General features: G+C 43.9%; 1 protein-coding gene across 9 annotated transcripts in view; it reads left to right on the top strand.

Annotated features, from left to right (window-relative positions):
• The window catches only part of DOCK9 (dedicator of cytokinesis 9), a 2709375-nt gene that overhangs the window by 1172134 nt on the left and 1513409 nt on the right, over positions 1–23832 (top strand). For all 9 annotated transcript variants that reach the window (XM_069639825.1, XM_069639823.1, XM_069639827.1 and 6 more), the window contains exon 15: positions 17761–17883. In XM_069639825.1, coding sequence (XP_069495926.1) covers positions 17761–17883 — 123 coding nt within the window. The remainder of the gene's footprint in view (positions 1–17760; positions 17884–23832) is intronic.

Raw genomic sequence — 23832 nt, forward strand, 5'->3', positions numbered from 1 at the left:
TAGCTCTCATACCCCCCTCCCGCAGCCCGAGCACTTCCCCTCACGCAAGCGTTAACGCAAGCCCCGCCCACAGCACGAGCACTCCCACAAGCGCAGACCGCGGACACACAATTTCCCAGCACCCAGCAAGGCCCTTCACAGATGCCACCTGTGTCACTTGTCCCATCCGCACCTCCCGCTCTAGAGACAGATTCAGCACCATCCGCCCCTCCCGAAGTCGAGATTGAGACTGGGGAGGCGGGGCTGAAGGAACAGGATTTGGACGGGTAACTCAAAGCACAATCAGCTAAAGAGAGAAAGATTGAATTACGACAAGAGGCAGAAATGTACATAGAAGGAAATGATGAGGCGGCAGCATTGGCCTCATTGTATGGGTACCGAAGAAGAGACGAGAGACAGGTAGTGTTGGAATGCATGGGGGAAATTCTGGTGGGAGAATGGAAAAAGATACTTGGGAATTTACCGCCACAGCGGTTGTTAGATTTGAATAAGTTAGCACGCAGTGAGCAAAGAGATGAGGATGTAAGAAAACATGTGCACAAACTGATTGAAGTAAAAAATGAAATGGAAGACAGATATGCTGAAATGTTTGCTACACCTGAGTATAGTAGAGAGTTTATTAAGAAAGGTAGAAGGGAGGCGTCAAGGTTGAGTATAAAAAAATCATGGCCGAGAGTTTTTCCAGGTGGTACAAAGCATTTGCCGGTACCGGGACAGATAGGCGATAAACAAAGATTGCAGGTATGGGTAGGGGAAACAATGCGATGGATGTCGAACAAAAGAACGTCAGTAAAAGAAGTAAGTGAGATATGTAATGGGTACCCATTGGAGATGAGAAAGGAAGCGATGCAAACGATAGTAGGGGTGTTACTGCAGCAGGTCATTGGATACAATAGAGGTAGAGGTAATGCACAAGGCCGGGGAAATTTGAATAAATATGCATGGGGTGTCATTGGGATTAAATCAATGTGCGTACTGTAAGGAGGAAGTACACTGGCGGGTGCAATGCCCACACCTACAGAATAGAGGTGGGTTTGGTTGGAGAAGGCCTCATAGAGGACATCAGGGGTCGAACGGCCCAAGCAGAAGTAACATGCAGCAGCAGCAGGGATATACCAATGGAGGTACTCCAACCCAATCATATGGCCAAAACCAAGCACAACAGAACCAGACATTGAACCAAAGTGTTTCGAACCAAAATCAGGGCGGGCAGGGCCAACAGAGAAATGATCAGAGTGGAGGACATGGGGGGGAAATGGGAATATTTTTGATATACAACCAAACACGTATTATAGCAGTAGCTTTGACTACACAACGGACGATGTTATTTTCGCGATAGGACAGCCCACGACAGGGGTCGGAACCAGTGTCTATTCCCGTGAATCAGAGAGGACCCTACGTAGAAATGAGAGTCGGGAATAAGGAGCACCGTTTCCTTGTAGATACACGGGCACAGAAGTGTTCGATAGACCACCACTTGGTTCCGGAGATACCACTGTCGGGGCAGAAGAATGTTTCTGTAGGGTTCGCAGGTACACCAGTAATTAACCCCATGTCCAAAGCTGTCCCAATTACAATAGGACCATTTATGGAGCAGTGTCCATTTCTTTTGACAGAGAATTGTGGAGAGAACTTGCTAGGATTAAATTTGTTAAGAAAATTGGGGGCAGTCATACATTGTACGGCAGACGGGGTGTTCCTCACGATGTGGCCTCACGATGCACTGGTGACGGAATTCATGTCAAAAGAGTTGCCAGAAGAGTTAAGTGGAGTACCAACCTGTCTGTGGGCAATGCATGATAATGATGTAGGATGCTTGAAAATAGAGCCAGCAAAAATAACTTTGAAAGAAGGTGTAACACTACCACGAATTCCCCAGTATAACATTTCTTTTGAAGGTGAGAAGGGATTGAAAAGCATTGTTACTGACCTGGTGAGATTGGGGGTGGTTGAGGAAATTGCAGGGAGCACGTGCAGAGCCCGATTCTTCCAATTTACAAGAAAGGAGGCAATGAAGTACCCTATTGTTTCATAATTGATCTGCGCGCATTAAACAAAGTGGTAGACCCACAATTCCCTTTGGTCCCAGATGTCACAACAATACTGACAATGATACCGGCCACTGCAGAATACTTTAGTGTAGTTGATTTGAAGAACGCATTCTTTAGCATCCCAGTGGATAAAAGCAGTAGATATCTGTTCGCGTTCACTGTAGGAGGTCGATCATTCACATTCACACGCATTCCACAAGGATATTCAGAAAGCCAGAGCATTTACAGCAGAGCGCTAAAAGAGCAGCTAGACATGCTAGAACTACCCGAAGGTTGCGTGCGTACTCTTGCAGTACATAGATGACTTGTTATTAGCTGCTGACATGAAAGAGATCTGCAAAGAAAGTACTGTATTACTCTTGACACATTTAGCGACCCATGGTCATAAGGCAAGTTTGAAGAAATTCCGGTATAATCAAAAGGAGGTGTCTTATTTGGGATACCTACTTTCGAAAGAAGGAAGAAGATTAACACCAGAACGCATAAAAAATATTTCTAGTATGCCTATTCCAAAAACTCAAAAAGGAGTGAGAGCTGTAATAGGCATGGCCTCTTATTGTCGGCAGTGGATCAGTAATTTTGCGTTGATTGTGAAGCCGATGATAAAATTGACTCAAAAGGATGCATAGATACCTTTGCAGTGGTATGAGGAATGTCAGAAAGCGTTTGAGCAATTGAAAGTTGCATTGTGTGCTGCGCCAGTTTTAGGCACTCCTAACTATGAAAAGATCTTCAGACTATTTGTGAGTGATTGGCGGTTTTAACACAGGAACAAGGTGGAAGAAATAGGCCGTGCGGCTATTTTTCTTGCGCGTTGGACCCTGTAGCGCGCACTACCACGATGTTTGCGATCCGTTGCAGCGGCTGCTGCGTCAGTGAAACAAACGGAAGGAATGGTATTGGGGCACACTTTAATTCTGATGGTGCCACATGCTATAGACGTTCTATTAAATAGGACGCAGACGCAACACCTCACCTCAGCTAGACTGACAAGATATGAGCTCATCTTGTTTGCACCCCACATCCAAATTATTAGGTGTAGCGCATTAAATCCTGCAGAATTAATGCCACTGCCCATAGCAGAAATTGGTGACAAGGGAAGGATTGATTTGAGCGATATCCCACAAAAAGAGCCAGATGGGGAGTTATTTTGCGATGGCTCTTGTTTTAAATTACCTGATGGCACATCAACCTCTGCATATGCAATTACTACCCTAAAGAGAGTTGTAGAGAGCAGAAGGATCCCCTACAATTCGGCACAAGCCGCAGAAATAATAGCACTGACCCGAGCCTGTGAACTCTGAGAATCTGTACGTAAATATTTATACTGACAGCCAGTACGCCTTTGGCGTGGTTCACAATTTTGGCCGACTTTGGGCTGAGAGGGGTTTCTTGTCATCACATGGAGCCAGGATTCAGCATGGCCCTTTGATTGTGCGATTGTTGTCTGCGCTCACTTTTCCAAAGCGCCTAGCTATAGTAAAGTGCGAGGCGCATAAGAAAGTAACATGCAGAGTGGGAGAGGGAAACGCGTTTGCAGACAGGATTGCGAAGCAAACAGCCACAGATTTGGGGAATAAAATGATGACAGTACAGACTGAGGAAGTACCTTGTATGATAGAGAATGGAGTTGCCACAGTCAAAGAAATGCAGGCTGAGGCCACGACCGAAGAGATTCAGGGGTGGGCTAAGAGCTCTGCTGAGTTAGATTTGGAAGGATGTTGGGTGGACAAGGAAACAAAGAACTGGATGTTGCCAAATTGTTACGTAACTGCAATGGTTATAATGGCGCATAGCCCTACCCACATTTGCGCAAAGAAAATGGTACAGCATTTATCCACAGTATGGAAGAATGAGCACATAAAAAAGAATGCAGAAAAGCTAGTGCAGAATTGTATCACGTGCCTGCAACACAATGTAAGTTTCGGCTCACCCTCTATGCTGTTTGAGGTGGTCCATTTCGATTTCATAGAAATGGAAAGGTGCCAGAACTACAAGTAAGTGTTAGTGGTAATCTGTGCATTCAGCAAGTGGGTGGAGGCATATCCTTTAAAAGACTGTACTGCCATGTCCACAGCAAAAGAAATGCTGAAGGAGTATTTCTCCCGGTTTGGGTTGCCTTGTGTCCTGTGGTCAGACAACGGCCCCCACTTTGTGGGCGCATTAGTGCTACAGATCTGTGCAGGTCTGCAAATAGAGAAACGATTCCACAGTTCCAGGCATCCCAGTTCTGCCGGGCTTGTGGAGGGACACAACGGAATCCTGAAGTCAAAGATGGCGAAAATTTCCGCTGGGAGCAAGTTGAGTTGGGTGGATGCATTACCCCTAACGCTGTTGTGTATGCGCACGTCTGTGCAGGCTAAGACTGGGCTCTCCCCTTATGAGATTATAATGGGGAGACCAGCAAATGTATGGTGCGCACCGCAGCCCAGAAAATTATGTGAGGTAGAGCATCCTATGTTAAGCACTTACTGTGGACTTTTAATACAAAAGTTGTGCTTGATTCATCAGCAGGTGAAGGAGGCGTTGCCGATGCGATATACAGGACCGGGGCACTCACTGGAGCCTGGGAGCTGGGTGCTAATCAGAAACTTTGAACGGAAGACAGCATTAGCACCAAGGTGGCGCGGCCCCTATCAAGCACTTTTGGCAACACAGACGGCCATCCGAGTGGACGGACGCAAGGCATGGATCCATGCTACCCATGCTAGAAGGTTCCCAGCGTCACTGAAAACTTTGCCTGATCCAGACGACGAGAAAAAGACAACGGTCTCGGAAACTAAAGAAACTGTTGCCAGTCCAGTGCCACATCATCAGCCTGAGCGAGAAGTGAAAGTTGAAACAAAGCGCAAACGAGAGGTGAAACTCGAAACGAGCCTGAGGAGGCTGACAGTAAGGGGGAAGGGCGGAAAGTGCCTCAACGTTGCTTAGCGGAAACCACATCACTGCCGAGCGACACAAACCCTGCATTGCAAACACGAGCAGAAACAACGCGTGTACCCCTTTGGCGCCCACCAGTTCTCGCGAATGCACCAAAGCCAGAGAAAGAAACTACATCATTGCCACGACGCCCATCGCTGCCCATCATTGTGCCACAGGCTGACACTGAGCCTGATACTGGAAATGCAAGGGCACTATTCACGGATCATACAATAGCAGGAGTGAATCGATATAATATGTGGCCTCGACAGGCAAAGTGATCCACAGATCTTTGGTACTTTACTTTTTGGCCTTTGGTTCTACTCACGGACGGAGTAGGAACCAGGGGCGTAGAGGAGAGAAGTATGAGAATTGTGCAAGTCGGACAATTCAAAACTCGCGGCTCCTCGGTGCGCTTATAAAGTACATGTGTCAGGAGCCAGAGCAGGACAAGCTGGACGCACATAAGTACTAAGGCTAATAGAGTACATGTGTCCTAAACCAGAGCGGGACAAGCTGGGTGAACATGGTACTCTATCAATAAAGAACTGTTCAGAAATCGTCTGAGCAGTGGGAAAAAGAACAACTAATCTTGCTCGGGAGTGGATAAATGATCCAGGCTGTGAAAAGGTTGGGAGAATTGAACTGTGACATTTTTCGTTGAATTTTTCTGGCATCAAGAACGAGAGACATTCACGACGAACTTCGCCAGCAAGAAGGACGATGAAGAACAAGTCAAGACCGGTTTCAGCCTGCTCCTGTACCCCTGCTAAAAAAAAATAATAGATTTAGAGACTGTAAATTTAGGGAAAAGGCATGGTAAAAGGAATAAGGTACTGATTTGGACATTGGTCCTATGTTTAAGTAGGATAGTACCAACAATAACAGCTATTACACTATGGTTCCTGGAGTACGTACACCCATTAGAAAAACTTTTGCCAAAAACAGCTACTGAAAGCCCGGTTCATGTAATCACTGGTACTTTGCCCCCAATGGAAGAAAGACATAGAGAAGGTTACGGCAACAATACATTGTTGCTCATCATGAACATGACCCATGCGGTGTTAAAGAAAAAAGATTGCTGGGTTTGCGCCCTTTTACCACAGCACGGTGGGAAAGGGATAGGCTGGTATGCACAACCATTGCCATTGATTTATTCCTGTGAAGTAACGTTAAGTGCAATGCTCTTTGGGAAATGGAACAAGAGTAATACGGGTCAGCTAGATGAGACCAATATGAATGAATTTGAGGAAGTAATCATGAGACCTGTGGGTTGTTCCATATTCCAAAAAGCTTGCGTATTTGCACTAGAACCCTTGAGAAAGAATACACGAAAAATAACAAGACTAGATAGATTACATAGGCAGAATAGACCAACCCTGCCAGCAGAAAGAACATCAGTAATGACATTTCGGATGAGGGATGAATGGAACAAAGATGCTGTGCCCCCTGCCTATGCAGTGGATCACAGCCCCAAAACTGCTCCCCTATGTCTACAGAAAAAGGGTTCCTATAAAGTAGGAACGTTTAGCAACTGCCTGAACACAGTGGTTTTAAAACATGAAATAGAACCCATGTACGTGGGAGACCCTGTTTATTTTATATGTGGAGAAAAAGCATATCCATGGTTACCTAATAACTGGGGAGGTACATGCTACCTAGTTCTACTGTTTCCAGGAGTGTTCCTCTTGGAGACAGCAGAAGTAGCCAGACGAACAAAAGGTAGAACTCAAAGGAGTAGTGAGGATGGAATGATAGTAATGGATATAGCCAAATCATTTATACCGTTCTTGTCCCAAATAGAAAACTCTTACAATATAAGAAAACTGTCTGGAATATTACAAAAAACAATAGATTCCACAACGGACATTTTATAGAATATGACGTTAGAAGAAAAAGGAATAAGACTGATGGCAGTTCAAAACAGGATGGCTCTCGATATATTAGTTGATCGTGGGGGAGTTTGCAAGCTCGTAAAAACTGCATGCTGTGTATACTCCCCTACGATATTTAAAGCGATCCGGAAATTACACGTCATAAGTTCCACACACTCTACTGAAGCAGGGGGTTGGGGGATAGAATCCTGGTTATGGGGATTATTGCGGTCTTGGGGATGGAAGTTAATTTCGATACTGATGATGGTACTCGGGATATTCATAACATGCTGCTGTTGCATACAATGCTTACCAATAATATGCACTGAAATAACTGATGGATGTACTAAGGGATGTATGCACATGGTGTTGAGAGGAAAACAAACGCATGGCCGGAATAACAGACACTGAGGAAACAAAAATAGTAAAACAATTCATGGCAATAGACATTAATGATGGAGATGATTCAGATGCAGATACCCCAGACTCCTCCTCAGAAGAGGAGGATACAATGAATAAATAAGACGTTTGGCACACGGCCAAAAGGAGGGTTTGTCAATCTGGAAAAATGAATACCCTTCATTTGAATGATAGACGTAAATTGATGGCCGTGGGCCAACCGTCTTATGCACCGAATTGAAGAAATATGAACTGCTGTGCTTGACCGACGAGCGGCCATTTAAAATGTAGTAAGAATCGCCATTTTGCTTGTTAACCATTGCTCATTGCTTTTTGTCTAAAAACTGCTTCGCAGCTTGCAATTCTTGCGGATTCTGCTTACTCTGCTCAACTGTTAACATTGTTGTCTGAATATGAAAGGACAAGGTCGCGGGACTGAAGAGTTTGCTGAAACTCCTCATGAGTAGCCCAGAGAGGAATGCCCACGCTCCCTCTCTGTAGCCTTGGGAGGAAGCTGGAGGGCATTTAATCACTTCACAGCTGCCAGCCAGTCTCGTACGATGGTAGAATATGTTAGAATAATACAGTTAAAGGCTTGAATTATGCTTCTCTTATGGCCCCCCTTCGCAAAACCCTTTAGAACGTGTCGGCTCCCAGGACACGAATAGTACCTCATAGATAGCAAAGCTTGGAATGTGGCTCTTCGCCCGTGTACAGATTGCTTCCAAGAACAGAACCACTGTGTTCTAAAAGATGCCTCCGCACTTTTTAAATTGCACATTGTTACTAGAATAGACATCGAAAGCATTATAATCGTCATACTCGTCGGATATGTCCATCGTCATCCCGAGTTCAAAGGAACTTAATACAGAGGGGTGTTGAACATGACTTTGCTGATTGTATGATATGCATTTTGTATATATGTAACTAATGTACGTAATTCGCTCTCTTGCGTCCCTCGAGGTCTAGGAAACTCACGTCGCGGGGCGTGAGATCAGAATTGGCCAATTGATACTATCTTTTGCTTGCAATAAACCCTAGCATTGGGAATTTGAAACCTTGTGTCTGGCGCATCTTTTCGTGTATGGTCATTGCCTTGATTCCATAGCACGAGGGACCGCTAGGGGCCCCTTTCAACCTCAAACACACTATTTGTGTATGTTAGGCAGAAACCTGTGCAGTTCCCTTGGGGAACACTGCAAAAGATTTAAGACTACAGGTATAGCAGTAAACCCACTTGGTAGCAGTCCGCACCACCCAGATTTACCTGGTAGCTGTGGCTGAGCAGTCAGACTTCCCTCAAGAAGAGTTAGGCAGTATGCAAAGTATACACAATATGTACTCAGACACAATAGCACAAGCAAACACTGACCAGAGCTTGGTTTCAAAAGTATATAGTTATTTATTTTTTTAAGAACACATAAGTTGAAAACACTCTAGCAAAGTATAGTAAAAACACTACAGTTATAATGAAAGCAGTTTCAACCCTTACTCCTATCTAGACAACTCTAAGTTAACTCCACATAATTAACACGGAGGTGAGCGCTTAACGTTAGATGACACTCTAGTAGGTTTAAGGAAGGGATGAAAAGAAACAGAAAGGGGTTAAACACACCACTCTAAGGTCCAGAACACTTGCAATAGACTCAAAGAAGCACAAAGTCACAGGTGAGCAAAAGTCACTAGGCAGGGCCCACTCTTAGAGTAGCCGGAGCGAAAATGTGCCCAAGATCACACCGTTATTAGGGATTCAAAGTCTTGCAAAGAGTTAGAAAGGGTTTAGAGTGGCTTAGAAGTTTAGCCAGGGTATTCCAGGCACTCCCAGGTTCGAAAGCCGGGGGCTAAATCTACCCCGTGCAGTCGGTGGCAAGGGAAGCCAGGCGGAACACGGTACCTTAAGCGGAAAGGATCCTCCAGCGGTGGCAGTTGTTCCAGGCAGTGGCAGCAAGGCTCGACGTCGGTCAGGGGAGAAGAAGTTCTCGCAGAAGAGCAGAAGAAGAAGGTCGTTGCACTGCCCGGGAAGAAACCAGCCGCGGAGTCCTCCGGTCAAAGGGTTGTACCGACTTTCGTGGTTGGGGTAAAAGTGGTGGGGTTCCGGTTGCCGGGGTGCTTGGCACTGGCAAGGCGGCCACGAGATACCTCGAGAAGCGAAAAGAAGGCGAAAACTGGTTGTCCCCACCAGTCAAGGGAAGGAGCCACTCCGTTAAGAGTTCTCCTCGGTCGTCGGGAAAAGTGGTGAGACGGTTCAGCAGGGCTCCACCGGGTGGTGTCGTCGAAGCAGGTCGGCTCAGCTCTTCCCTCGTCGGATTCTTGGTCCTGTGGCGACTTCTGAAGTTCCAGTCCCCAAAGCCCTGCTTTTATGCAGCAAACCCCCATTCACCCAGCCTAGCTGTCACTCAAACATGCTAAGTGGTGAGCCGGCCGGCTCACCACTTGGGCCAATCAGGACGGAGTGCGACTTGAGTTACCAAGGTAACTCAGTCCAGGGTGCCTAAACCCCCCTCCACCCCTCCTAAGTACCCCAGACAGAGTGGCACCACTTTGGAGGGCTTCTGTGGAGAAGCCCGCCAAAAGTGGAACAAAGGGCTCCACTTTGGGTCAGAGTTACAGAGGCGAACGCCAACGCCATTTTAGAATCAGGTTTTGGCAAAAAGTCCCAACCGGAGTTATAATAATAAATATATAAACCGGCGGTATGTTTAAGGCTACCGTAAATAAATAATTAAATGTGTTAGCCTAAAACAATGGGAAATCCCATAGGAAAATATTTGCGGTTGAATATAAAACGTAGTTTCCACTGCCACCAGCCAAAACTCGATCAGGGGGGACGGAGACGTGCCCCCTCGACTAACAGACCCTGGGGCAATCGAATTGCCCCAGCCAGTACGTCCACAATATGATGGTTTGTACTGGTTCTGTTCAGGATTCAAGACTAGCAAAGTCTTTGGTGACTTTACATGCCCTGGGAGACAGTAGTCAGTCCCAGGGTATGGAGTCTATGTTGGGGAGTCCCTAGGACACCCCTGGGTCACGGCACAGAGGGTGCTGTGTAACCCACATCACAAAAATACATGAGGCCCTATGGAGTAAAAGACCCCATAGCCCATTCAACACAAGGTTTAACCAAGAAAACACACTTCAACATGTCCAAGAGTGAGGGTAAAAGAGTCTCACTCTTGGCAGGAGAAAAAAAGAAACCCCAGAAATCCAGCAAAGCTGCTGGGGGACTCACTAGGTAGGGAAATTCAGCCTAAACAGAGAATTCTCCCTAACAGTGTACATGATGATTGACTCTGTTATTGTACATTTTTGGTGCTGTTGTTTCTTTCTTCCTTACTTTAGTTTCCATGTATGCTCCTCTAATTTGTATGAATTGTGCGTTTTTAATATGTATTTTTTCTACTAACACAAGGTTGTGGTCATTTTTCAATTGTTACCTATTTATTGCATGTTTAACATTACTCTCATAAGGTAGCATTTATTATTCTATCAGAAATTACTGGATTAAAAATATTGTACTTCTATGGTGCATGCTGCAACCGTTTGCCTATGTGTATGTATGATTACATCCTCTATTAACAACACAATAATATGTTTTGTTTACATGAGTAGACGTACATTCTTTAATACATTTAGTAGTTCATGATAGTGCTTCACATCAACCGTAACGTCTTGTTACCAACATTATAAACGGAACCCCTTGTAGAGAATGTTTGTTAAAATGTTCATATGTAATGTCATCAGTGATGTCAATGACATTTGTGATGTCATCTTTCATGTCCTGGGTGATAGTTTTAGCAGTGCACAGAGGTGGCGGAAAGTTATGGCTGCTTAGCTTACCATAACTGGCAAATTTCTGGGGGTTTTCGGTTTTATTTGTAACCATAACGTCCCTTTAACAAAGTTTTTTCATTGAATTTCATAGGTTTTTATTAGTGAAACTTAACCATAACATCCCTTTTAACGTTTTTTCAGTGAATTTCAGGGGTTTTTACCAGTGCATGCTAATTTCCTACAACTTACTAATATCATACTTACGCCAATATAGCAACATTTTTGGTCAATTTACAAAGTTTCACCTTAAACCTCTGCCATTCCCCACCTTCTAGCATCATTTTTAACACTTCTAGACACTTTTTACAACTTTTTCCACAGTTTTTGTGTTTGTTGTCATCCGTGAACGTCTGACGTCATCAAAGACTGTTGCGGCATGATGACGTGTCCGTGAACGCGTCCGGACTTCGCAAACATTACAGAACTGCATTTTGTGCTCATCTAGGAACTTTCAAGCTCAAAATGTAACCTTGCACATCTCATACACCTATTCTTACACATTATCCATTAGCAATCTAGCACAGAGCACATACTTTATCTTAAAAATGGCATCAGCTATTGCCATCCCTCCTCCCCAAGAGCCACCCCCACCCCCACTGAAGGTCCTACACAACAAAAAAAGTGCAGTACTTCAAAAGACAATGAAGAGGACCAAGAAGATGAGGTAGAGGAAGTGCCTACCTCTAGCACCCAGAGAGAATCATGGATGTGGCAGTTATTTACCACTGTTGGGAATGTACCAAAGGCTAAAGCTAGCGAAGTAAAATGCACTGACTGAGTCGCAGACTACCTGGACAGTAGTCCTAATGGACCACCTACATGCGCCGCCGCATCAAATCCAACCACCGCAATACTCTCAGAAAGGTTGTTCCTTTCTTAGCAAGTAGTTGGCGGTCTTCCTCCACCAATACTGTAACCACAAAGCCTACTTCTGTGGGACACAAAATCCCACCAGCTACCTTACAAGCGATAAAAGAGGCAGTTGATCCTTCTCTTTCGAAGACAACAATACTCTATATGTAGTGCAACACACCACTCTCAAGGGGGAGCAATTAAGAAGTGCTTTTGAAGCTGTAATCATGGAGCATGAGAAACACTGCCCCGTACCTTAGATGTAACAACGTGCAACATCTTCCCCTGTCCACCTGCCCCTCCATATTTGCAGTTGGTGCCTCTTCCCTCATTTCCCTACCCGCCTTACTTTCTGACCCCACCTGTTAAAAAAAAATAAAAATAAATAAATAAAAGAAGTTAATCAAAAAACCCCAAAAAAGGTTCCTTTAGGAACCACCTTTTACTGTTAAAAAATTGAACGAAAAATAATAATCTTATAGAATCCATCTACTTTACATTTCTCAGTAAAGTAGTTAGACTAAATAAGATTCTCTTCTCCAACATTCCATTAGTATTTTGTGTTATGCTAATGGGTATAATGGACAATTGTATACTAGAGAAAAATATAAAAGGACAAACTATTTTCTAACTCTCATACTTTTCTCTAGCATACAATAAGGACCATCATCAATGGACCTTTATACCTATCCGCTGTCTCCACAGTCCCCATGCCAGGCCATGGATCATTAAAAGGCCCAAAAGGCACGTAACACTCCCTCAATGCCTGCTTTCAAACACACACCCATCCACCAATTACTTCCAAAAACTGTACATATAGCCCTATGACAATATTAAGCTTGCACAAACCAACTGCCACTTAACAATCTTCTACAAATCTTTTGCATCTGCATTTCCCTTATACAAATAAATTGGACATAGTGCTCCTATAAATGCACATATACATTGTGCAGTGATTGAAGTGCATAAATGGAAGGGGCAGTACAGATGGGCAAGTGCTCATGAGAACCTGGTAGGGAAATGCCAAGGGATGCCAAGGTAGAACACCACTGGCTAACTACTGGAGCAGAGGAGTCCCAAGGGTGGGATGCATCTTAACTGCAACATCACTTTAACAAAGTTTTTTCTGTCAATTTAATAGGTTTTTAGAAGTGAAAATGTTTGGTGGTGTTACATCACTGTATTTAAGTTATTAATAATTCCTCTTTTCATATATATGGAAGAACTATAAACCTCCTTTAAAAACATGTTTTGCAACATATACTTATGTCTGTCGCTATCAGCAGTGCATGCTGGGGATGCAAATACTTGTTCAATTGCCTACGGCATAAGGCTTGACCTGAGCCCAAACAAACCACCCCTTTTATTCACTGCACCTATCCTGAATCCTAGCTCAGTGTCCACTATACCGTAATAATGTAACCAATGGCCAGTGCTCAAGGCTTGCAGCCATGGCCAGTCTCCAAATACATGTGGCATGGGCTTCGGTCATGCCACATTTCCCAACAAGCAAATCGGAGTACACATTTGCAGAGGGCCAGGCCCACTACCTATACACCAAATGTATATCACTAGTTTTTCTGCTTACATTCTTACACTTTGGAAAATTAAAACACAGGACATATTTCCAAAAACATGCTTTCAGGTCCTTGCTAATGCTTGTCGCGCAAGTTTGTTGTAATCTAGTCCACCACTTCAGGCTGTAACCGCAATCAGGATTTTTATTCCCATTCAAAGCTACCGCTTTGGCCATGCTGCATGCCACAATAAGCAAATGCCAGTATACATTTCTCCTTTCCTTGCTTACCACCAGGCCCATTGCCCAGATACCAATGTTATATCACTGTGTTGTGTACTTACATTTTCACACTTTCAAAAAAATAAAACACAGGATATATTTGCAAAACCAAGCTTTGAAGTTTTTGCTCAACCTCCTTGTGCATATTTGCGGCAATCCCATCCCGCACTTAAACCTGTACCGATGAGCAGATTTTTTTTTCTCCCCATTCAAACCTATCCCAATTTCGAAAACCTTTACCACATAGCCGGTCCCAGGTGGCCATGCCCACTTTAACCCCATTGCTGGTTCCTCTTGGTCATGGCCAGTAGCCAGTTTGTCCGAGTCATGGCCTTTGGCCATGGCCCGGACAATCTGGCTATTGGCCATTGCTACAGGCTATACCTCAGTCACCAAAGGTATATCACTCGATCAGCCTCGACCTTGACCTGCCTTTTATTCAAACTGTTTTGTACAACCTAAAAATTATTGAGGATAGCGAAATATAAGTCACACTTTAGGTCATTGCAATAGTTGAGCCTAAAATTAGAAGCGTCTTCCCCGCCATATCTCCTTGCAAGAAGTGATAAATTGGGTAATTTGTTTAAGTGATTTAATTTAGTGATATTCTCCCTTCACTGATTCCTACCTGGTTTTCAGGGTGCTGCACAAAGCTTCCACAAGTAAGAATCAGAGTACAGCAAAAAGCAGCCCCAAGCATCTTTAAAAAGCACAAACCGGATTCAAGGGGGGAAAATAGGGTCTTAGGAAATGGTCAAAAGCACAAAGTAGAAACTCCTAAAGAGAGTAGTTGATGGGCAACTGGTACTGTGGAAACTGAGCTTTTGAGAGCTCTACCACTCCACCTTCCTACATGTGGGGGGGGGCGCCGATTGCAGCCAGGGGAGCTGAGCATGCTCAACCCCACTGCAGGCTTTTGTAGCCTTCAGCAGTTTATTGTAATTATGCACTCAAGTTCTTGGCAGCCTAGCCTTCAGTAGCCTGCAACTGATTAATGTAATCTGGGTCGCTCCAGATCTTAGCAGCTTGCTAATGTACTTAAAATGCTGCCTTCTGCCCTCTGCTTCTTGGACAGATTACCAGAATGCATCAGCTGCCATAAGCCAAAACCCTGAATTGAACATGAAATGAGATTGGTCCAGAACTGTAGCGGTGAAGCAGATGACTGAATGCATAGGTAGTTCATGGATTTTAACCTTTTAAATATGCCATAAACAGAGTCTCTGAATGTGCGCATACAGTGGTGCTGGGTGGAAGGCGGGTAGAATCCTGACTCAGGGGGCTGCCTATAACCATAGGCAGCCCTGATCCAAATGATATAATTCTGTGCTCCCAGCGCCTGGAGGCAGTTTAAAAACTACATATAAGCCATTTTTAGTTTTCATCTTTAGGCCTTTGTAAATCTACAATTACAATGGGCAAAACCCTTCGATGTTGTTGTATTGTCTGCTTGCTTTCTATGGGCTCATTTTGTTAGGGCTGATTATTTACTTTATGGGACTGAGTTTTGCCCAAAACTGACCATTTGGGCTCATCTCAGCTAAGCCTTTGCTCTTTCTGGAAAGGCTTGTCACCTTCTATGAGAGCAGTATCTGCCCCAAAGTGCAGGGAGGGGGCCAGTATTTCAAAGGACTACTGCTGATAGACTTTGATGCAGGGCAGACAGGAGAGAGTGTGAAGCTAGGGGAGCAGTTGGTCCACAGAAGGGTTCAACCACCTTGGAAACTATTGGGTCACCGCACTTCCTATGCCCCCAGTTACTTCCTGCAGACAGAGCACTCTGGCACTGATATCACTAGAAAAATACACTGATCACAGAAGCCAGCATTTGACCCTTGCATCAAACTTGAAATGGACCAATCAACTATGACAGATTGGGTACCCCCATATTCAATGTATTTGTCTTTATACTTCAGGAGACGGATTTCACCTGGACCTTTATCTGGATATGGTCTGCACATAGTCATGTGTCATATAGGTGAGGATAAAGGTGTTGAGGTGGGAGAAAGACCCTTCCCTCACCCATCCCAGAGGACCATTTTGGGTGTACTGCTGTGTGTATAAGGCCTAGTTGCTGCTTAAACACTGGAACCAGGATCCAGCTCATTGGAGGTGACGCCCCCCCCTCCCCCCTCTGACAACCTTACTGCCTGTGATGGGCACAATATGGACTACACATATCCCTGGAGTCATGGAACAGCTCTGAGCTCTGTTTCCCACCTTGATCCGCTTACAAGTTGATTTAACCGCTTTCACGTCCTTTTCAAGCTGCTGCAGGCCCCGCTGAGCTGTTTTTGACACTTGCTGCTTTTCAATCAGATTTGAGTAGTTGAGCCACTGTCTCTACCATCGCCTGCCTGCACACCAGCTGTTTTCGAGCTGTTCACCACTCAAGAACTGCATTGCTTTGTTTGACCTTGTCAAACCGACTTGACCGCTTAGAGACACCGACTCTACCATTGCCTGCCTGTTCTTTGCCTGATTCGAGCCAATCGTCACTGCAGTACTGCTAGATCATATCAAGCTGTATCAAGCTGATTCGACCATCTCAAACACTCATGGTTTGGGAACAGACTTGACCCCTTCTGAAGAACCTAGACTCCTATCTTGACACTGCCAAGCCTCAAGAACAAGCCTATAATGTAATTGCAGCGGGTCTGTCCCACTGGCTTGCCATAAAGTGCCCTAGTGACATTTAAATCCCCATTACTTATCTTTTTGAAAACCTCTTCCTTGAACTTGAAGATTGGTGCTGAAAATAGTGTCTTTCTTCGGGCCCAGAGTACCTCTTTCATTGCAAATTCTCCATATGTCGTACCTCCCCTTAATGGGATGGGTTATAGTGTTTTTGATTAGTGTTTCTTTATTTTTGCTGTAGTCTCCTGTTTTTTTTATAGAGCTTTGATTGTACATTCTTTTATTTTCATACTGCTGCATGATTGTTTGGAGGTTTCTTTGCTAGCACACATCCCTCTTGAAGACTATAGCTCGATCTTGGCCCATGTTACCACAATAGGTGAAGGAAGTGTACCTGTAGTGTTGTATGATTCACCTTTGATTGGGTTCACTGCTGGTTTAATAGTAGTGTGGGGCTCACTAGAAGTTTTATCCAATATTTATCCCTGTATGCCTGCACAGCAGTAGTCCTTTCATCACATCTGCTGTATTGGTTGAATGTAGCTTGCTTGAGATGGACGTCCCCCTCCTCACCCAAACCATGAGTTAACAGATGTTAGGCCCAGGTGCCTCATCTCTGTGGTGGATAACTGCTCTTAATTGAACATTCACAGTGCTCCTTTTCGTTGTTAAATAATCACCTTGTTCTTTGTGTTGCTTTGAAAAAATACAAGGATACCTTAAAAAGCAGTGAATGTACTGCATGCATTATTCATGCAGCCATCTGTTGGCGAAAGGTCAGTTTAACTATAAGGTATAGTCAGGTGCAGCATGCTACATTTAAAATGAATTACATTATTTTCAAAGGGATTTCCCTTCTTTGGGCTGCATGATGATGCAAAGTATTGGTACAATAAAATGTACTATGTATAAAAACAAATGCACTATCTGATGTACTCTGTCCTCAGTATTTTATTGATGTGTTTCAAGCACTTAAAAAAAAACTATTGGTACCCTGACCAGCAGATCGAAGCACAGGTGATACTCCAGAAACAAATGCGAGAGAATGAAAGATTCATTCTGTGTGAATCTGTTCAGATGCATGTTTTATATTTTAAGTTTGCACACAGATTTGATAAAGAATATCATGTCCAACTTACTATTGAAAAGCCTTGTCATTGGATCACCAGACCACTGTCTTTGTAGAAGACCTCAGTTTCTCTTAAATTATCTTGAACTTCATTCTCATTGAATTAATTAGCATGTCCCGTTTAGGCATTCTTAAGGCTATTTTATCTACTACATGGGTGAGAGCGACTTTAAAATATGTTTTCATTGAGCGTCTGTGCTTATCAAACATGTTACTGTTTCCAAAACTCTGGCAATACTTGACTCGTTAAACATTCATTTTTTTTAGAACTTTGTTTAAAGATACCTCTGGGACCTTGGATAAAGCTGCAAGATTTTCAGCTCTTTACAGGCAAGACAGTAACAAGCTGTCAAACGAAGATATGCTGAAGTTGTTAGCAGATTTCCGAAAGTGAGTCCCAATTGTATTCCTTTTCAACTATTTTCTAACATGATTAATTTATGACCCTTTTTGTGAATACCACCCCCTTGCATCTATTCGTGTACTTCCCCCAAACCAATACCATTGCATAAAAAGCTTCTGCTACTTGGTATAGCTTTGCCATTCACACACTCAGTAGGGCAATAAGGCACCAATAAATCAGTGGCAAAGACCACAATGAGCAACTGACCTTACTCCTGTTCACCCTTTCACAGGACTTGCGTTGTTTTCTTTGGGATTTGTACGCATATATATATAGACATTAACTCTTTGGCAACTCTAACAAAAACTTAAGTCTGCAAACACTGGAAATCATTTTTTATTTTTTTTATTTTATTGATATATCACAAACCTTTAAAATTTTTACAACAAAACACAACCCATCAAAAGAAAAACAAAAGGACAAAAGATTTTTGTCGTTTCCACCCTCCTATAGAAACACCCCTCCCATCTGCTTTATCTTACTGTGTAGTCACTCTTCCTCATTGTTCATAAACCAACGGTAAATTCAGGCGATTTTCGATTATCATCAGAAAACGTGACAATGGCAGTAACAATTTCATGTCCGAGCCTTGGAACATATTGGCCCACCATTCGTCAGCACAAAGGGAGGGGTGATTCAGACTCCCAAGATCCCAGGTTGGTTGTCCTTTCAGATCGAAGTATCGTGCAAAATAGCACTAAATGCTTAAGGGTTTCCTTATCTTTAGCACATAGTCTGCACATTGGATTTATGATTTTGTTACATTTCCATGAGCCAAGGCGTTCTTTGGTTTTAAATATGTTTAGACGCAACATCATAAACACTCTCCGTGCCTGAGGATCTGGAAACAATTCAATGTAACTTTGTGGACAATTAAATGCCCGGACTTAGAACGGTGCCTCACTCATCATTTTTGCAGCAGCTTGTTGAGTACAAGTTCGGTCCCAATCCGCACGCCAGATTTTTAATTTGGCGGCATTCGGGTTGTTATGAAGCATGTCTAAGCTGATTCCATATTCTTTCAGTATCCATTCGCATCTCTTAACCCACAATGACACCATACTGTTATTCGTTGGTATTGAACAGTGAAAGATGTCAAATTGTGGCATTTGCTCGTGGTAGCGAGTTTTACGAAACAGGCTCACTAGGGTCCAGCATACCCTAGCATGGAGCGATATGAGCGATAATTCATATCTTACACATGTCAGAATTCCCCTTGGAAGAGCCAGTGCCTTGGACCAGAAACAATTCTCCAGCGATGACCATGTTTCATAAGTACAACCCAAAGCGTTTTCAGCACCATATAGCAGGACTGGGACTACTTTTTGCTGATAAAAAGCAAACAGTGGTTTTATAGAAAATTTCCCAAATTTCTTTTGCATGATGACATCTTGACTTGCCAATTGCTTGCATTTCCTTTTGGTTTCAGCAATCCAAGGGCCATCGTTGACGGATGAATATATTAGCATGCCAAGGTATTTCACTCTCTGGGCTGTCTGAATTAACTCTTGACCTAGGGACCATCTCAGTTGTTTAGTTGTTTTCCCTCCTTGGCTATTCAGGTTCTTAAACACTAAGATTTCACACTTCTTTGTGTTTATCACCAATTGGCCAACCGCACTCAGTTTTCTTTGGAGGCCGACATGGGTTGTGTCCATCAGGACCAAATCGTCAGCATACAAGAGTCAGCTTAGATGTGTCTTGGCTACTTTTGGTGGAAAAGAGCTTACTGCATCGATTGATAAACCTATATCTGATATAAATAAGCTGAATATTGCAGCAGCTAAGGGGCAACCCTGTTTTACCCCTTTATAGATTTTGATTGGTGCAGTTAAAGTTCCAGAGCTATCCAGACAGATTTTTATTGAAGTGCCAGAGTGGAGATCCCGGATTGCTGCTACTAGATCAACTGGGCATCCCCAACTTTCTAGTTTTGACCACAAAAGTGACCTGTCGATGGTATCGAATGCGTATGAAAAGTCAATGAAGGCCACATAGACCTTCGTGTTGGAATTTATTGCCTCCATTTTAATCCGGTTCAGCAGTAGCAGGTTTAGCGAGCAGCCTACTTTTTTACAAATCCAGATTGCCTTTTGTCAACATGATTAGACTTAACTGTCCATGCCACTAGTTTTTGTTGCAACATTGTGGCGTAGATTTTCCCCAGTACGTCCAACAGTGCAACTGGGCGATAATATTTTGGGCATGTTCTGTCTCCCTTCTTGAAAATTGGGACGTTGACAGCAGACTTCCAAGATTTTGGGGTCCTACGGTGTTAGGGAGAATTCTCTGTATAGGCTGAATTTCCTAACCTAGTGAGTCCCCCAGCAGCTTTGCTGGATTTCTGGAGTGTTTTTTTTCTCCTGCCAAGAGTGAGTCTCTCTTCCTCACACTCTTGGACATTATTTGAGGGGTTCCTTTGACTGTTAATGTGTTTTATGGGCAATGGGGTCTTTTACTCCATAGGGTCTCATGTGTTTTTACTATGTGTGTTACACAGCACCCTCAGTGCAGTGACACAGGGGTGTCATAGTGACACCACCATAGACTCCATACCCTGGGACTGACTACTGTCTCCCAGGGCATATAAAGTCACCATTGGCTTTACTAGTCCCAAATTATGAACAGAAACCGGTACAAACCATCATATTGTGGAAGTACTGGTCGGGGCAATTCGATTGCCCCGGGGTCTGTTATTCGAGGGGGCATGTCTCTGTCCCCTCTGATCGAGTTTTGGCTGGTGGCAGTGGATACTACTTTTTATATTCGACCGCGAATATATCTCTATGGGATTTTCCCATTGTTCGAGGCTACCAACTTTAATTATTTAATTCCTATAGCCTCAAACATACCGCTGGGTTATTTATTTAATATTAATTCACCGGTTGGTATTTTTTGCCAGAATTCGATTCTAAAATGGCGTTTGTGTTCTCTTCTGTGACTCCAACCCAAGTCGAGCCCTTTGTTCCACTTTTTGGCGGGCTTCTCCACAGAAGCCTCCAAAAGTGGTGCCACTCTGTCTGGGCACCACAGGGGGTGTGCGAGGGGGTTTAGGCACCCTGGACTGAGTTGCCTTGGCAACTCAAGTCGCACTCTTGTGTGATTGGCCCAAGTGGTGAGCCGGCCGGCTCACCACTTAGCATGTTTGATTGACAGCTATGCTGAATGAATGGGGGTTTCTTGCATAAAAGCAGGGCTTTTGGGACTGGAACTTCAGAAGTCGCCACAGGACCTGAGAATCCGAAGTGGGAGAAGCTGAGCCGACCTGCAACGACGACACCACCGGTGGAGCCCTGCGGAACTGTCTCACCACTTCCCGGCGACAGAGGAGATCTTCTTGCCGGAGAGTCTCTTCCCCTTGAGCTGGTGGGGACAACCAGTTTGCTTTCCTTTTCGCCTACCAGGACGTCTAGTGGTCGAATTGCCGTGCCAACCACCCCGGCAACCGGATAGCCACTTACCACTGAACCGCGAATAAAAGGACCACTCCTTTGAATCGAGAAACTCTGCAGCTGGTTTCTTCCCTGGCAGTACAACAACCCCCTGCTTTCCTGCCCGACGAGATCTTCTCTTCTGCCGGACGAAGCACCAACTCGCAACCGCTGCCAGGAACAACTGCCCCCGCCGGAGTGTTCTCACCATTTCAAGGAACTGTGTCCACCTGCCCTCCCTTTCTATAGATTGCTACAAGGTGACAATAAATCCTTAACCTTCTAAACTGGGCTGGCCTCTTGACCATCTAACTGGTCCTTTTCTTTTGGTCCAACTTCTTTCTGAACCTTTTCGAGACTTTTGTGCACTTTTCAACCGTGTGACCTTGGACACATTTCGTTCTGATCCTCTTAAAGTGGATCCGGCTTTCTGAACTCTAACTTCACGGTTTGATTCTGCCTTCCTCTCTTGCTGTGTTCTTTTGAAAGTGTTGGGATCTGTTTCAATTTATGCTCTGCCTTTCTCTCCCTTTTAAACCAAATTATTAGAGTGTCATCTGCGTTAAGCGCTCACCGCTGTCTGAAAATAAGTGGGGCTTTACTTAAGACTTGTCTAATATTCTCTTAAGGGAGTGTATGTACTTTAGTAACTGTGTTTTTGAACTTGCTTGAGATTAGTGCTGGTGTGTTTTCTTAGATGTGTTTTTAAATAAATAATTATATATCTTTTACACCAAAGCTCTGGTCATTGTTTGCTTGTTCTACTGTGTGTACCTGCCCTATTGTGTATGCTCTGTATACTGCCTAACTCTTCTTGAGAGAAGTCTGACTGCTCAGCCACAGCTACCAGGTAAATCTGGGTGGTGCAGACTGCTACCAATTGGGTTTACTGCTAACTCCTGTAGTCCTAAACTTTTTGCAGTGGTCCCTAAGGGAACTTCACAGGTTTCTGCCTAACATACGGCACTTAATTATTCTATCGAATAAAGCTACACATAGGGATGCCCATAACTCTGGATGTTGTTTAATAGTAAAGTTGGTAAGGCCGTCCGGGCCTGGCGCTCGTGAGTTTTTTGCGTTCTTAATTATGGACACTATCTTCTCTCAAAAAGGTTAAGGCCCACGGTTTCAAAGATTATTCCGATGGAACATTTGCTTGGTCCTTAGCTTTATAGAGAGCTTCGAAATGGGCTATACAAACAGATTCCGAGACCATGCAAGACTGCAGTGCAGTTTGAGGAGCTTGTGAGTTATTAATAAGATTCCAAAAGTCTCTCGTATTTTTGTTCTTCAATGTAGCCAACATCTGCTCCGGATCGTTTTGTACTAATGCATATTTATGCATCTTCATCCAGTTCTTATATTTTTGTTTCACAGCCTTTTTTTCCAAATTGCGAGCGGCAACATCTAGGGACTGAGCTCTCCTAAGTGCCGTACGCATCCTTCTTTTCTGTTTAAGGATCTCAAGATCGAAGTGATGAGCCCGGACCATGTTTAAGTTTTTTAGGCCGACCTTTTTTGTTTTAAATTGTGTCAATAATTGATCGTATTCCAGATCAGCACTCGATTGACAGTACTGGTTCATCACAGAGTTAACTTCAGTCTCCTCCAGTCTTAAACAAACTCTGTTTGATTCCAGCTTGAGTTTGTGTGCCCATGATGGCTTTTTAGCTGTTTCAGTTATTGCAAATTTCATAAGTAGCATATCATGTTCACCATTTGTTGTTTTACAGATAATCAGCGAATTTATCCTATGGTGCAAAGCTTCAGACACAAACATGTAGTCTATGATTGATGATGAATCCACGCGATGCCACGTTGGTGCAGGTGGTATATCACCACGAGTGCTTCCATTCAAAGCACTCATGAAATTTCGTAGGCTCATTTCATTGATGTTTAAATCGCTGCAAAGAATTATCTTCGTCCACCCTAGGGCTTCCACCCGAAGATCTATTAACGCTGATATCTGGTCAATAAAATCCGCCTTTCCTGCTCGTAGATGGTTCCAATACAGATTCAGTATTATGATCCTGTCTTGTGTGTGCTCATGGACGCCGTCCCTTTCAACAGAAGTCTCTTGAATATAGGGAGAATGGTTGACAGAGTTTATAATGCGCCACCCCGATGCTCTTCTCACCATCGTCTGCAGCCCTGCCATTGGTCGTCCTTGTTTTGATTTTATTGCCGGATTTATTACATCCTCAAACTCCGAAGTTACCGGCAGCTCACTTAGCCATGTCTCTTGTAAACACACGATATGGAGGTTGTCTAGCCAAATTGTATTAAACAGATGTGTAAATCCTCGTGTGTTTCAGGAGGCTAGGCAGCACTCCTAGAGGGTTTCGGACTCCTGGCATTATTGGTTATTTTTTGTGTTCAAAGCCCCTGCCAACCATTGCCATTCGTAGTTTGTCAGGGGGGGGGTTGTAATTTGAAATCCCTCCTTGGTGTTATCGTCAGGCGGACCTTTTCTTTTAATTGTAATTCTTATTTGTGCATTTTGTC

The sequence above is a fragment of the Ambystoma mexicanum genome, chromosome 7q, assembly GCF_040938575.1.
Source record: "Ambystoma mexicanum isolate Mex_15411 chromosome 7q, UKY_AmexF1_1, whole genome shotgun sequence".
NCBI classification, from domain to species: Eukaryota; Metazoa; Chordata; class Amphibia; order Caudata; family Ambystomatidae; genus Ambystoma; species Ambystoma mexicanum.